The sequence below is a fragment of the Ixodes scapularis genome, unplaced genomic scaffold (assembly GCF_016920785.2).
Source record: "Ixodes scapularis isolate PalLabHiFi unplaced genomic scaffold, ASM1692078v2 PGA_scaffold10__122_contigs__length_95168666, whole genome shotgun sequence".
In the NCBI taxonomy this organism is placed as follows: domain Eukaryota; kingdom Metazoa; phylum Arthropoda; class Arachnida; order Ixodida; family Ixodidae; genus Ixodes; species Ixodes scapularis.
The window spans coordinates 20,211,764-20,225,356 of record NW_024609836.1 but is presented as its reverse complement, the minus strand read 5'-3'; the positions used below and the strand labels follow the sequence as shown (position 1 = coordinate 20,225,356).

Here is a 13,593-nt window from a genome sequence, read left to right as displayed (position 1 = left end):
AGAAGAGCGACAACAGCCGCGAATCGCGCTCCGACGAAGCTCTCAGAATATAGGCCTAGCAGGCACTCCGACTCGGCGCAGCGTTGCTTCGTCGCAAGACCGTCTGTCTGCCTGCGACCGGCTGGCGTGCTGAATGGAATATGCCCGCGCTACCCTTGTGGGGTATACCCTTGTGGACCCTTCCCGTATAATAGTTTGATCGCTGACCTCAATTTTACGTTAAGAGGTGAGGTCAATCTCTTCCCCTTGTTTTCCGAGGCAGTGTTGACGAACAGTCGTCGAAAAGGGACCCTCGTCGATTCTCTCTTCTTGTTTTGTGTGATATAGAGCTGAAATAAACGCTGTATGGATTACCTTCGTAACACGGTATGTACACTTTGTTATTGGTATGCCATTTTTATCCTGACAAACTGCACGTCACTGTCGAGCTGTAACTGTTCGTGAGAGGTATACGTGCAATACCGGTCCAACCTTTCTTTGCCGAGTGTCGCGTCAGTATCGAGTTGCAATAGTAAAAAATCGGTCCCGAAGCGCTTACCAACAGCGCGAATACAGCACTTCCATCAAACGCGCGCGTCCGCTCCGAGTGTTAACAGGTATTTACGTGGCTCTTGCTGACACTCGTAGTTCAAACGTATCTTTTTCAACGTCGGCTCGCTCCTGCATCTCCGAGACTGCGAAAAACGGCGCGGCAATTTGTTTCCATCTACGTCGCTTTGCAAACGACTGACACTGGCCGCCTTTTGCCAACAATGACAGTTGGGTTGACTTCTGGAGTCTTCACCGGAAGACTCGCTGCACTTCCCAACAGGCATACCGGTGTATGGGACTAGTCCCATGCTGTCGCTGTAGCGCAACATATCTCGTTGAATTTCGCTCAGCTGCGATGCGGCGATGAGAGGCGCCGATTCAGAAAATACATCGGTGACATCGGCGCAGTAAAACCTACCGGCGCACCCCAACTCGTCGCCGCTAAGGCTCCCATCTCCTACTGCCGAGAGAAGTTCCGGTTCCGGAAATAGCGTACGTCACGGCTTGTTTTGCGGTCAAGAAAAAGTCGATATTTCATTAATTTTTTGTGTAGAAGTTAATAAACCGAGACGAAAACGGATGCCTGTTCGGCATTCAGTGAACATTGACGGTTTAATGTAAAAGTTATCTGGAAAAAGTAAAAAAGTCATTTCATGGTCCCTTTAATAGACCAATTGTAAACATGTATCCAGAAAACTAAACCACTGCAAGGTGTCAGATAAACTACCTTCGCTGACTACAGTTTTTGTTTAATAAAGAATACACATGTTCAATCACTACTTAAAAAGCCCTATATCAAGTTTAGTAACAAAATACAAGGCTACTGACATTTGACAAAAATTCAGATGCAAAATAAAATGTGTATTTTATATCTTTAGACTACCACAGTCACTCGTACATATGCAGCTTTAAGCATCGACTAGAAGAGCAACGCAACCTTATGTACTCCATAAAATGCTGTGCATTGCGTGTCTCCATAAAAAAAAATTAAGGTACCACAACATGTTTCAGAATAAAGCAGTCCTTGCTGACCTGTTTTCATTAAATACAACTGTTCTTAATCCCTGTTCATAAAATACAGTAATCCCTACACCCAAGTTAACATACAAAGCTATATCTAATTACTTTAGATGGAAAAATATATTGTCTTAAAAATATCACAGCCACTAATACATATGCAGCATAAACACTGACTAGAAGAGCCCATAGGCTCCATGTTAAAAAAAAAAGGGTTGTGACTAAGCTGAATCTGTGTAATTTAGATACAACTGAAGTTCACCTTTATTTTCACAGTTTGAAGAGCAGAGTCAATTTCTTTTATGCGCTCGAGTACTTTGGGCAGTTTAGAGTTCACATCTCTTAGCAGGAGGTGTCCACTCCCCACCTTGTCCATGTCCTTAACTGCCTCACCCTTGCTTATGAGTTCTTGTGCACTCAGTAGAAGTGCTTTAAGAGAAGACAGTTTGAACGAGACTGAAAATGAGATGTAGCTGATCAGGCGCTGATCCCTGCGGGGCAGGCTGCCTTCTTACGTGACAAAAAGCCCACCAACTTCTCCCTACCCTACCCTACCCAACCCCCCTCCCCCCCCCCCCCCCCCCACCAGAAACTTATACGAGTAGAGTGGCTATAGCAAGTTAAGGTGCGTTCTTGACAGGAATCGGCAGCGCGGGAGTGTTGTACGGCATTTGTGATGTAACCCCCACTCCTCCACGCTAAAGGAAAGAAACAAAAAAGTGTGTAGCACTGCCAATTAACCAACTCGCTTAAGATCGCGGGTATTGTTTTCGCCAGTGGTTTGACGGCGGTAGACAACACACGACAGCGTGCACATTCGCGCACACAATGATGGTTTTGGTTTCGTTTTGACAAGACAAATTGAGCTCGAGAACGCATGTGCCTGTGCTCGCGATTCTTCACGGCTAAGCGTCCAAATATGGTAGGCTACCAAATAACAGGTAAAGCTAGTAAAGACCACTTACTTCTGCTCATGTTAATGGCCAAGGTAGCCCACCGGTGCCGAGGCACCAACTCCCACGATCACGGCAAATCGGGACCACGGGTAACTGCATGCGCGCTCCAACCGCGCCAACCAACTATGCCCGAAACCAAACCGATGTGTTCGTATATAAACTCTTTGTAGTAAAAAACGACATCGCACTCTCGATGAACTAAAATCGACGCCTCGCCCTGAGGTTAGACATGGTTCGGAGCCCCAGTCGAGTTGGTACGAGTCACCCGCAGTGACACCTAAGCAAAAGTACACACCTCATGGTGGCCCGTGGCCAACCGTTTTCCGCTAAATTTAGAGAAAACACACAAAAAAAAAGTTAAAATTGGCGTTTTGGAGCAGGCTGGCGCAGGGAAGCGAATTGGCGCAGGGTGGCGCAATTGGCGCAGCGCTTCCACCCCTGTACATAACAAGTGGGGGCTCGTTCGTTGCTTAAAATGAACCAACCGTCGGTGTTCGTGCCACCGGAGCTTCTTCAGACACTGCTGCAACAAACAGACGGGACACCGCTACAGCGGGAGAAGATCGCGGCCCATGTTCGTGAGCTTTTGTTTGCTACTCCGATACGAGCCACAGAAGAGGGAGCGGCGCCCTTCGTTGCGGCGGCTGTCACTGAGGGCAGCACAACGGATGACCAAGACTCGACGCGCCCACGACTGGTCCCCGTTCAGCCCCCGAAATTCATAGGTTTCGGAGATTTGCAGTCGCCAGATGAGCTCCTGGACCACCTGGAGAACTTTTACCTCGTTCACGGCGTGAAACTCGAGGACCGGCTTAGGCGGGTCGTACCTGCAGCCCTCCAGGGGAGCGCGAAACAGTGGTTTCGGTTCACAGAGGACTTCGCCGACTGGTCAATGTTTGCTACCGCTTTCCGAAAGGAGTTCGCACCCGTCGACAAAAAGAAACGCCTAAAACAAGAGCTGAGGCTCTGAACTTAACACCCGGAGGAGAACCTTAAACAGTTCATCTATGTTATAGCCTCATACTATGACAGGATCGGCGACATGTGACTGAGGCCGAAAAAGTCGAGCGGGTGTTGGAGCAAATGCACCCTCAGTTCCAAGACTTCTGTGCAGGTAAGACCTTTGCAAGCCTGAAAGAGCTTGCGCAGGCAGCGGATGGGCTAATGGAAAGAGTATGGCGGCGGGTGCAGTATGTTCCCCCGCCACAGCCCACCAACCAAGTTGCACGGGACCTTGCCTTCTACAGCAAGAGTGCAACGACTCATGCACCAGCTCAAAGTGCTGCGGTGGCAGCGGCACCAGTGCCACCACCAGTTTCTAGCCAGGCCCGGCCCCTGCATCCGGCATCCCTCCAGCCATCATACTATCGAGACCAGCTGAGTGCAGTCAGAGCAGTGAGAATGATCCACCAGACGGGCCTGCACAGCAGTCTTCACCAGTACCCAGCAACCAACCAGCCTCCACAGATCCAGTGCCATCGTTGTGGCGGCATCGGACATATGCAACGACAATGTCTCACAGCTAGATGTCAGGGCTCACCACGCTGTTTCAAGTGTGGCCAGCTTGGCCACATGCAAGCGAGGTGCCAGGGAAACTCTTGGCAGTAGAGGCCACTCCGGCGGGCCTCTACGACACCACAGTGCAGGTAGCTGCAACAGCCGGCGGCAAGGAGCCATTGTTAGAGCTTCGTATTGGGAAGTTCACATTCAAGGCGCTTTTGGACACGGGGTCTAGCGTCAGCTTAATGGGAGATGAAGCAATGGAGGCAGCCACAGCCACTGGTGTGGGCGTCAAGGAGAAACGACGAGGCCTACGTCTTGCAGCGGGCTGGCCCGAGATTACGCATTCAACTAGGTGCAGAATACACTGGCCCGGAGGATCCAGGAAGCAGCGATTCCTGCATATGCCAGGCCTCTGCCGAGACATTGTACTTGGTAGGGATTTTCTGAATGCCACTAACATCTCGGTTCATGTGTCTCTGAACTCTTGGACTCTGGGCAATGAACCACAGGCCCTAATCCCCTTTGTCCGGGACGTTGGCTCTAGGGCGCCAGTCCATCCCCGGCTGGGTGAGGAGGTGTACAGTCTGCAGGAGTTGTTTGCAGAGCCTCATCAAGTCGCACACCAGGAACCCGACCAGAATCAAGACGCCCAGCAGCCCTCAGAGGAGGACGCGGTTCAGCAACATGGCACTGAACATCAGGAAATTTCGGCCCTACTACGAAGATTTGATAAGATTTTTGACGCTCGCCCTGGTTGTACCGGACTGATGGAGCACAGTATCAACACGGGGAGTTCTCTGCCAACGCGCTGTAGGCTTCGCCCAGTCAACTCCCACAAAAGACAGATCATGGATGCCTGCCTGGAAGATTTGCTGCACCAGGACTTGATCCAACCAAGTACTAGTCAGTGGTCCTGTGCCCCAGTCCTGGTCGCAAAAAAGTCTGGAGGGTACCGGCTGGCAGTGGACTACCGTCCACTGAATGCCAAAACCAAGGTTCCGGTGTACCCGATGCCCAGGACAGACTGGGTACTTGCACAGCTGGGCGGAGCCCAATGGTTTACGAGCTTTGATTTGTCGCAGAGCTTCCTCCAGATCCCTGTTCGCCCCGAGGATGTCCCCAAGACTGCTTTTATATGCCACCAAGGTACGTTTGAGTTTAAGAGGATGCCCTTTGGTGTGGCTGGTGGACCAGCTACATTCCAAAACCTCATGGACAAAGTACTGGCGGGGATAAAGCACAAGTTTTGTATGGCCTTTTTGGACGATGTGCTAGTATACTCAAGTTCGTTCGAAGAGCATCTGAGGCATATTGAAGAGGTCTTGGGCAGGATCACCCATGCTGGATTGACCATCAACCCTAAGAAGACACAAACTTGCAGGCGATCACTAAAGTTCCTGGGGCACCTCATCTCGCCGGGAGAGTGCCGACCTGATCCTGATAAGGTTGCGGCCGTCAGGGACTTTCCAACCCCACGAACAGTCAAGGATCTTCAGGCCTTCCTAGGATTGGCGGGGTACTACCGCACCTTCCTGCCGAAGTTCTCCGAGGTGGCTCAGCCACTGTCATTCCTCCTGCAGAAGAAGGTCTCGTGGTGTTGGAGGAACCCTCAAGAGGAGGCATTTCGTAAGCTCAAGTCTATGCTGGCTGATGACGTGGTGGTTGCACTCCCAGATCTCAACCGGCCATTTGTGGTGGAAACGGATGCCAGTGGGAGGGGCATTGCGGCAGTTCTCTTACAGGAGACTGTAGGGAGGCTGAGACTGGTGTCGTTTATCAGCAGAGCCCTGAAGGAAGCGGAGAGGCACTACACGGCGCAAGAGTGGGAGTGTTTGGCGGTAGTGTGGGCTGTTGACAAATTCCGCCCATATTTGGAGCACACCAAGTTTGAGATCCACACTGACCACACCTCTCTTAGGTGGATGTTCACCACGGACCAAACTTCAAGCAGGGTGCGTCGATGGGCACTGCCCCTGCAGGGATTTGATTGCCTCATCAGGCATCGACGGGGAAAAGCCAACATCCCAGCGGACGCGCTGGGCCGTTTCCCCGCCCCAGCTACATTAGGCTCGGAGGCAAGAGCGACTGACAACGAATGGTTCCCCATTGACACCGTGGAAACAGAATACCGGGTCCGGTTCGAGGAGAATGCGATGGTCCAGGAGACTGACATCTCACCCCTCCTCAGTGCATCCGAGCTTGCTGACGAACAGCGAAACGACCCTGGGATCATCAAGCTGATTAGCTATCTCGAGGACGGCACCCTACCGACTGACTCTGCAGAAGCATGCCAGATTCGGAACATGGCTGAGGACAGCGAACTGGACCATGATGGACTGCTGCTGAAGATTGCAGGCGAAAGAAGACTCCTTTGGATGCCCAAACAACTATGCCAAACAGTGCTCCAATTGTCACATGATCACCCTCTAAGTGGCCACCTAGGTTATTTCAAGACACTGAGACGAGTGTCTGAAAGGTATTTTTGGCTAGGCACGAGATCCGATGTGTCTCGGTATGTAAGGTCTTGCCATTCATGCCAGACACTGAAGCCTCGCCGCCAGAAGCCAGGCGGACTGATGGACAGCACTTGGGCAGAGGAACCCATGGCAGAGCTGAGTGTGGACCTCATCGGACTATTGCCTACCTCAAAGCGCCAACACAAACACCTGCTGGTGATCATCGACAAATTTACCAAGTTTGTGGAGCTATTCCCGCTTCGAGCTCCGACCAGCAAGGCCATATTAGAAAGAATGCTGGAAGTGTTTTGTCGACATGGCTTCCCCAAGAGCATCTGTAGTAACAATGGGCGTGTCTTTGTGTCAAACCTGTGGAAAGCGGTAATGAAACACCTTGGCATCAGAGACCGCCACACGGTGCCATACCGCCCAGCAGGACAGCTGGTGGAGCGGAATAATGCGACAGTAAAGCAGTGCCTGATGGCATATTGCAGTGCCCACCGTGACTGGGATCAACATCTCCCAGAGGTCGCCTTTGCAATGCGAACCTGTGAGAGCGTCACCACAGGGTACTCACCTGCCCTTTTGTGTTATGGGCGCCAGCTCCGCTGCCCTTGGGAACAAAACCCCGGCCAACTCCCTTTACCAATCAGGGGTACGCCGGGCTTCGTGGCAGATTTGACGTCTAGACTACAGGACGCGTATGAGTTTGCTCTGGAGAACCAAAGAAAAGCGCAAGAGCAACAGCGGCGTTACTACAATCGAACCCGACAGCAGTCGGAGTTCCAAATAGGTGACACAGTACTACGCGACCTGCACACCCTCAGTGATGCCAGCAAAGGAGTGGCAGCAAAACTGGCTCCAAGACGTTCGAGACCTTTCGTGGTGGTGGGGAAAGTGGGGGCCAATGACTATCGTCTGAGGGACCAAAAAACTGGAAGACTGGCAGGACTGGCACATGTGGACCAGCTGTTGAAGTTCTGCGAAGACCGACCGAACTTCGCTTTCTAAGGGGGGAGGATTGTGAGGGATAGCGCGGCACCGAACGGGCCCGTCTCGCGGATGCGCAGGGGAACGAGAGAAAAGAGGAAGAAGTGGCAGTAAAGAGCGAGCGTACGCGGGACTGGCCGCAGGTGACTGGAGCGGTTTCGGAAGTGGATACTGTGCATTGATACATAACAATATATTTGATGAAAAGCGTAAATTTCGACAGTGTGTTGAGGCTATTGTTTTTTCCTAACGTTTCACTTTTATCCTGTTTAGCGTAGCATTTCTGAAGGAATAAGTGCACCACTAAGGAGGCGTCAAGCTGTTGGTAGGTCACTGAAAATAAGAAGAAACATAAACATAAACATAACGAAATCGCGGATATAGCAAAGTGGTTTCCGATTCCCGTTGAATTTGTTATAACCGGTCTTGACAGTATAGCAAGACCACGGGATTGGCAAAAATGTTTGTTCTACAAGAACTTCGTTCTAAGAACATAGCTCAAAAAATCAATGGCCGTTCCTGTGGTTCTGTCAGTCTCACCTGCTTTTTGGCGTCCTAGGAGGGAAGTTGCAAGTTAATCGGAACCAGGGGCAAACGCAGGTATTTCCAGAGGGGGGTGGGGTCAGGTGTTGGTTAGCGTACAGAACAATTGTTTACACTATATGCCGATCGGTGGTGTTCATCGCACGTATGCAAGCAACGGCCCATGAGCGTTTCTTGCAAACCAATGAAACTAATTTGAGTTTTAAGTTCAATATCTTTTGTGCAGCCACGCTAAGTATGTACAGCGCCAGTCCTGTCGTATGTGTGCCTTTTTTGTTCATTGTCAAGTTTGCGCTATTTTAGTCATGTCTAATACAAACAAACTAGCCCAACCAAAAATCGTGTATAAAAAAGTTTTACTTTTTTATTTTTTCTGCTTTTTCTACACTTTTTGTGCTTACCCATTGAGGCATGGCCCACCCCACTATTTTTATAAATTTCAGGCGGCAGGAGGGTGGGCGATGACTCAAGATATTACAGTAGATGACCGAGGTTAGTTTTTCTTCGTAAAAACTTTTTGGAAGTGAAGTGGAATTCTAGAGGTTATTCGTAGTGAAGATAACTTTTGTACACTATTTTTTTGTGCAAACTTCGAGGTGGTGAGTTGTGCAAGTTGGTATGCAATGAGCATGGTGATAAACAGTGCACAAGAGAAAGACACCATAGAAGAAAACAGACAGGACAAGTGCTGGCTCACAACTAAATATATAGGACACAAGAAAGGAAGATGATAAAAAAAATGACCGCATCTCCACATGGTGAGTGATGTTGATCGGGGCGAAGCTCTGGTGGTGCGGATGATACTGATTTTATTGTTCATAGGTAGTGCTGATCGTGCTGATTTTTTTATTGCTCATAGGTAGTGCTGAGTTCTGGGTTGCGTTTCAACTTCATTATTACTGCTTTATGGTCAGTGAAATGCAGAGCCAGTGGTTCTTTTAGCGGATCAGCTTGGATCCGCTAGAAGCTGGGGGAACGCATCTCCACCGCTTAAGTCAACGGTCCATGTCAGAAAGAGAATGTATGGCATGGATCATGGTTATATAGGCAGTTGAGCATTTGACCGCAGTGCCCTCTCGTCTATAAATGTTGAGCCAATGCATGCAAAGTTTAACGCGATTATATACGCATTTGACCGCAGCGCCCTCTCCTGTATAGACGTTGAGCGGCTACATGCAACGTTGGAGTGTAGCGTAGTGGTTAAGACGTCTGCCTCGTAAGCAAGCAGCCCTGAGTTCGAACCCCCGTGCAGGCGTACATTCCTTTTTTAAAAGTGGGCCAATCCCGGAGGCAGTGCAATCGATGTGAGCATGGACGCCGGACGGATGGACAAGGCTAGACCCTAAGGAGCTTTGCCCCTAAAATCAAAAGGGAAGGTGTCCATAGCACGAGAGGCGCATAACGCACCTAATGCAGAATACAGAAGGGAAGATGATAAAATTAAAGAGGGAATGCATCAATGGCATGACAGATGCATAACACCCGTAAAACAACCGTGCACAAACATCATTTCATATAGTATGCACGTAAAAATAAAACCTCTTTTTGAAATAGTGCCACGGATGGCTGACTCGTGCAACGGTACCCCAAACCGTATCGTCCGGCATTTATCTCAGCTGTTGGTGAAATTTCGTTGAAGTGAGAATCACTCTAGCAGGATACGAGAATAAAACCGCGAGAGTAGCACTTAGAGGGAATGTACTGAACCCAGCAAGTTCTGGGTCTCGGGGTCAATCCAGACTGCCAAGACCAAACTGGCAAGGAAGAGGGCCGACACGAGGAAGATGTGGGGAGGGCCTCACCGTCGGGTTGGGAGAGCTGAGGATGCGGCTGAAGACGCCCTCCATGAACTGCACCAGGGCATCCCAGCGAAGGCTCGACGGGGAGTTGGGGGAGCAGAAACCGCCGTCTGGCTCTGCAGACAACCGGACTTGGAGCCACAGTCCACAAATGCCAACAAACCAAGCGAGCTCAGTAAGTCTGCACCTACAGCCAGTTAGGAATATTCCATTCAAGCCACCAAAAAGGTCCTTCCAAGTCGACTTGTATTTTTACGGAAAATCTGACAAGCATGTAAGATCAGTTTATTAAAAAAGGACACTACCCAGAAAACATTTTTGCAAAACAAGTCGATCTTCAAAGATGACATATTTACATCCACCAAGATTTAGAGGATATTCCCAGAAAGTTTCTTTTGTTTATGCTGCATAGCTTTTTTTTTTTTTTATTTTTCGCTTTTTATTGATGCTAAAAAAAAACATGTTTTTACCCGTTCCACTTTTTGGCATAAATTTCACTTTAGGAAAACTATTGTTTGGTAGCGGGACAAAAGGAAAAGATCACTCATTGTTTTTCCTAACTAAAATTTTTTGTGGGCAATGCAACTGTGGCATTGCTTTTTTACTTCGTGGATGTCTTTTATAAAAGACGTTAAGATTTTGTCAACGACATAAGAGGCAAAATATTTATTTGATTTTTCAGCTTGATAGTAGCCTAATACAAACTACTTTTTTGGAAATTTTGTTTCCACAGTTGTACTCTCTAGGCATTCTGCTGCGTATCTAGTGAAGAAAATTGTTGGGTATTCCCTTAGCTTTCTGACGATTGTTTTCCTAAACAATGTCAGTCTGTTCCTAATAAAAACGACTAATTTCTTTCACAATCCATGCACACAGACGAAACTTTGCACTGCATTCTGCCTCGCACTGCCAGTATATACCATAAATTTCCTTCATATTAAGCCGAAAATTCAAAAGTTGACAATTAAAACAGAACAAAGGACAATGGACCAGATGAAGAAAGACACAAACACAGTGCTGACTCACAACTGATTTTTATTGATAGTAACAGTGCCATATATGTTAGCACAGTCACAAACTAACATCTATGGCACTGTTTTGATCAATAAAATTTAGTTGTGAGTCAGCGCCGTGTCTGTCTTTCTTCTTCTGGTCCCTCGCCCTTTGTGCTGTTTCAATTGTATGTTGTAGAACAGGGGTTCTCAAACAGCGTTCCGAAAAACACAGGGGTTCCACGAGCTGGTCTCCTGGGTTCCGCAAACACACAAATTGCCACCCCCCCTCCCCCCAACCCCCGTCCCTCTACCCCGCTGCAGGCTGCGTGGCAGGAACACGCAAAGCACCTTCATCTCACTTTGTACCGACATTGCGATTGATATGGTGGGGATATATGGGAAGCAACACAAGCAAAATTGCCTACAATTGTGCATCTGTCGCTTCTCGGTCGGCAAATATAGAGGGGGGGGGGAGGAGTGTTCCGCGGCAGTTTTTGAGGCTTCCTGGGGTTTCGTGAGACCAAAAAGTTTGAGAACCACTGCACTCGCCCAAGCTTCAACTTTGGCAACACTCGAAAGTTTACCCTTTTGGGCAAGGTCCTCCCTTAAAGACCGACGACCAGTTAGCGCTTTCCACTTTTCCCCTGCTTCCTCCTTTCCCTCCTTCTACCCTGTCCACCATAGCCTTAAAAGGTTAAAACAGCGCAAAAAACGACGGACAAGGTAAAGAAGGACACGGACAGAGCTCTGTCCGTGTCCTTCTTTATCTTGTCCGTCGTTTTTTACGCTGTTTTAACCTTTTAAGAATGTCATACCAACTCGCCCAGGCTTCAACTTTAGCACCATAGCCTGTCTTCTCCTTCCCCCATGCGAGGAGGATCTTCTGCCTTGCGGAATCTCGAGTCTGGTCGCCGGCCTTTAAAGCATTTCTCTGCGCTGCTGCCATCGTGTTTGCGGATCCCTGATCACATTGGCCTAAAAAAAGCAAGGCTGCATCACTGCAGTTGGACGAATATGTCTGCGATGGTGATCAGCCTGGTCCTTCACCAAACTCTTAGCACCATTCATACACCCTGACGCCGTTTGTTTCCTGTGCACGCAATGTTCTCAAAATAAAGCTGGATTAGCTTTTTCCTTCACCAGAAATCTCATTACGCGCCACCACTCCACAGATACAGACACAATGCTCTCAACCACGATCGCTGGAAACGCTTGCATCAAATAAGACAGGTGCCGGATGCTAGTGTGGACACAAAAGCACTAAGAGGCTGCACTAAAGGAAAGCTGAAGCATCTTTAAAAAAGGTAAGAGGAGACTTGTATAGCTTTTTGTCCCACGAATTCAATTATTGCGCTTAAATGGGGCACTACTACACGTCGAGGCACTACTACACGTCAATTGCTCCTATTTTGTAAAAAAGGTAGAGCAATCGAAGAGGCACATGCCGTGAGCTCTTCTGCCACCCGTCATCCCTCCAAAGCTTCGGAACGTGACCGTCGGCATCTCCGAGCCAGCACAGTGGCAAGCAAGGGTCACCCAATGCTGCCAAAAACGTCACCTTCGCTAGTTTTTTTGTTGTTTTTTTCTCTTCGCCCTTGCGCTTGGTGAGCGGCAACGGGCAGATCCGGGCCGAAATGGCAATAGGCAGTTAGGACGCTCCTAGCACTACTAAAGTAAAAAAAAACAACCTTATGTGAGTAACTTTTAAGGTGCCTACTTCGATCTTTCACCGTTCTTACAGAAACAGAAGCTTTGGCTTCCCTTTAGAAGTCCGAAACTCCCCTCCCCGCATTTGACAACTGGCACCGCGCGTAGAGTGGAACGACGGCCGTCAAGAACGGGCAACCGAGAATGCTTCTGTCGCGCGCAAGGCTGCACCCACCTGCGCCCACGTCGACCTTGGCGGCGAGCAGCGTCTGCAAACCCTGGCTCGCCGTCTGGAAGCCCGCAATCGGGTTGAGCAGGGTGGCCAGGCGCACCGCCTCTGTCACGTCCGTCCTGAACTCTGAAATGACCGGTCAGTCGGGTCGACCGTGAGTATGGTGTCTTCGACCGGCGCGTTTGGCGTCCACCCACGAGTCCCATGCAGTCCAGAAGTGGCAACAAATGACGTCGTGGAAGCCAGAGTGTCGTGCTTTTGGATGTCACCTTCCTGGCTGTTGGTCGTAGAAATGCCGGCAAAAAGCACGGGCGAGCGTCGCTGTCATCACGGCGTCCAAACTACCGAAGCTTCCGTGAACGCAAGAGAGCGACCCGCGGAAGAACGGGCATCAGCCTTGTCTACCGCCGCTGTTAAATGGGATCGCGACCGGCGATGACGCTTTTACGACGTCATCGGGCGGAAATCGAGGCGTTTTCAGACGCGGTAGACATGCCAGCCGGAGACGCCTTCCAGGCACCTTTTCTAAATTTCATCTCGCTAATACTGTAAAGCCTCACTCTATAGTTCTATGCAGTTTCAGGGCTACTGACTTGTACAATACTCATTACAAGTAATCAATTACTTTTTGTGCTACTTTTAAATCATTTGATTAGTTTTATTAGGTAATAATCATGAGAGTAAGTAATTTTATTACTTTTGAAATAAATAAAATTACTTGCAGCCACTACTAGTTTTCAGCCTCCTCCAACCCCCGGTTTTCGACAACTTAGTCACCACAGTTGGAACTAAAACTGCCACTCTACGTTTCCGTCACCAGTTTGTAAATCCTGCAAATGACAAGGAATGTAACGATCACTACCAATCTGTATGGAAGGAGGCCGGCCTCCTTGACTGGTCAGTTTATATATGCTTCTGTGGGCC

General features: G+C 49.2%; 1 protein-coding gene across 1 annotated transcript in view; it reads right to left on the bottom strand.

Moving 5' to 3' along the window:
- LOC8035819 (exportin-5) overlaps window positions 1–13,593 on the bottom strand; it is a 95,692-nt gene that overhangs the window by 43,253 nt on the left and 38,846 nt on the right. The window contains exons 13-14 of the mRNA XM_040218121.2: window positions 12,673–12,795; window positions 9,799–9,911 (exon numbers count right to left, since the gene is read on the bottom strand). Coding sequence (XP_040074055.2) covers window positions 9,799–9,911; window positions 12,673–12,795 — 236 coding nt within the window. The remainder of the gene's footprint in view (window positions 1–9,798; window positions 9,912–12,672; window positions 12,796–13,593) is intronic.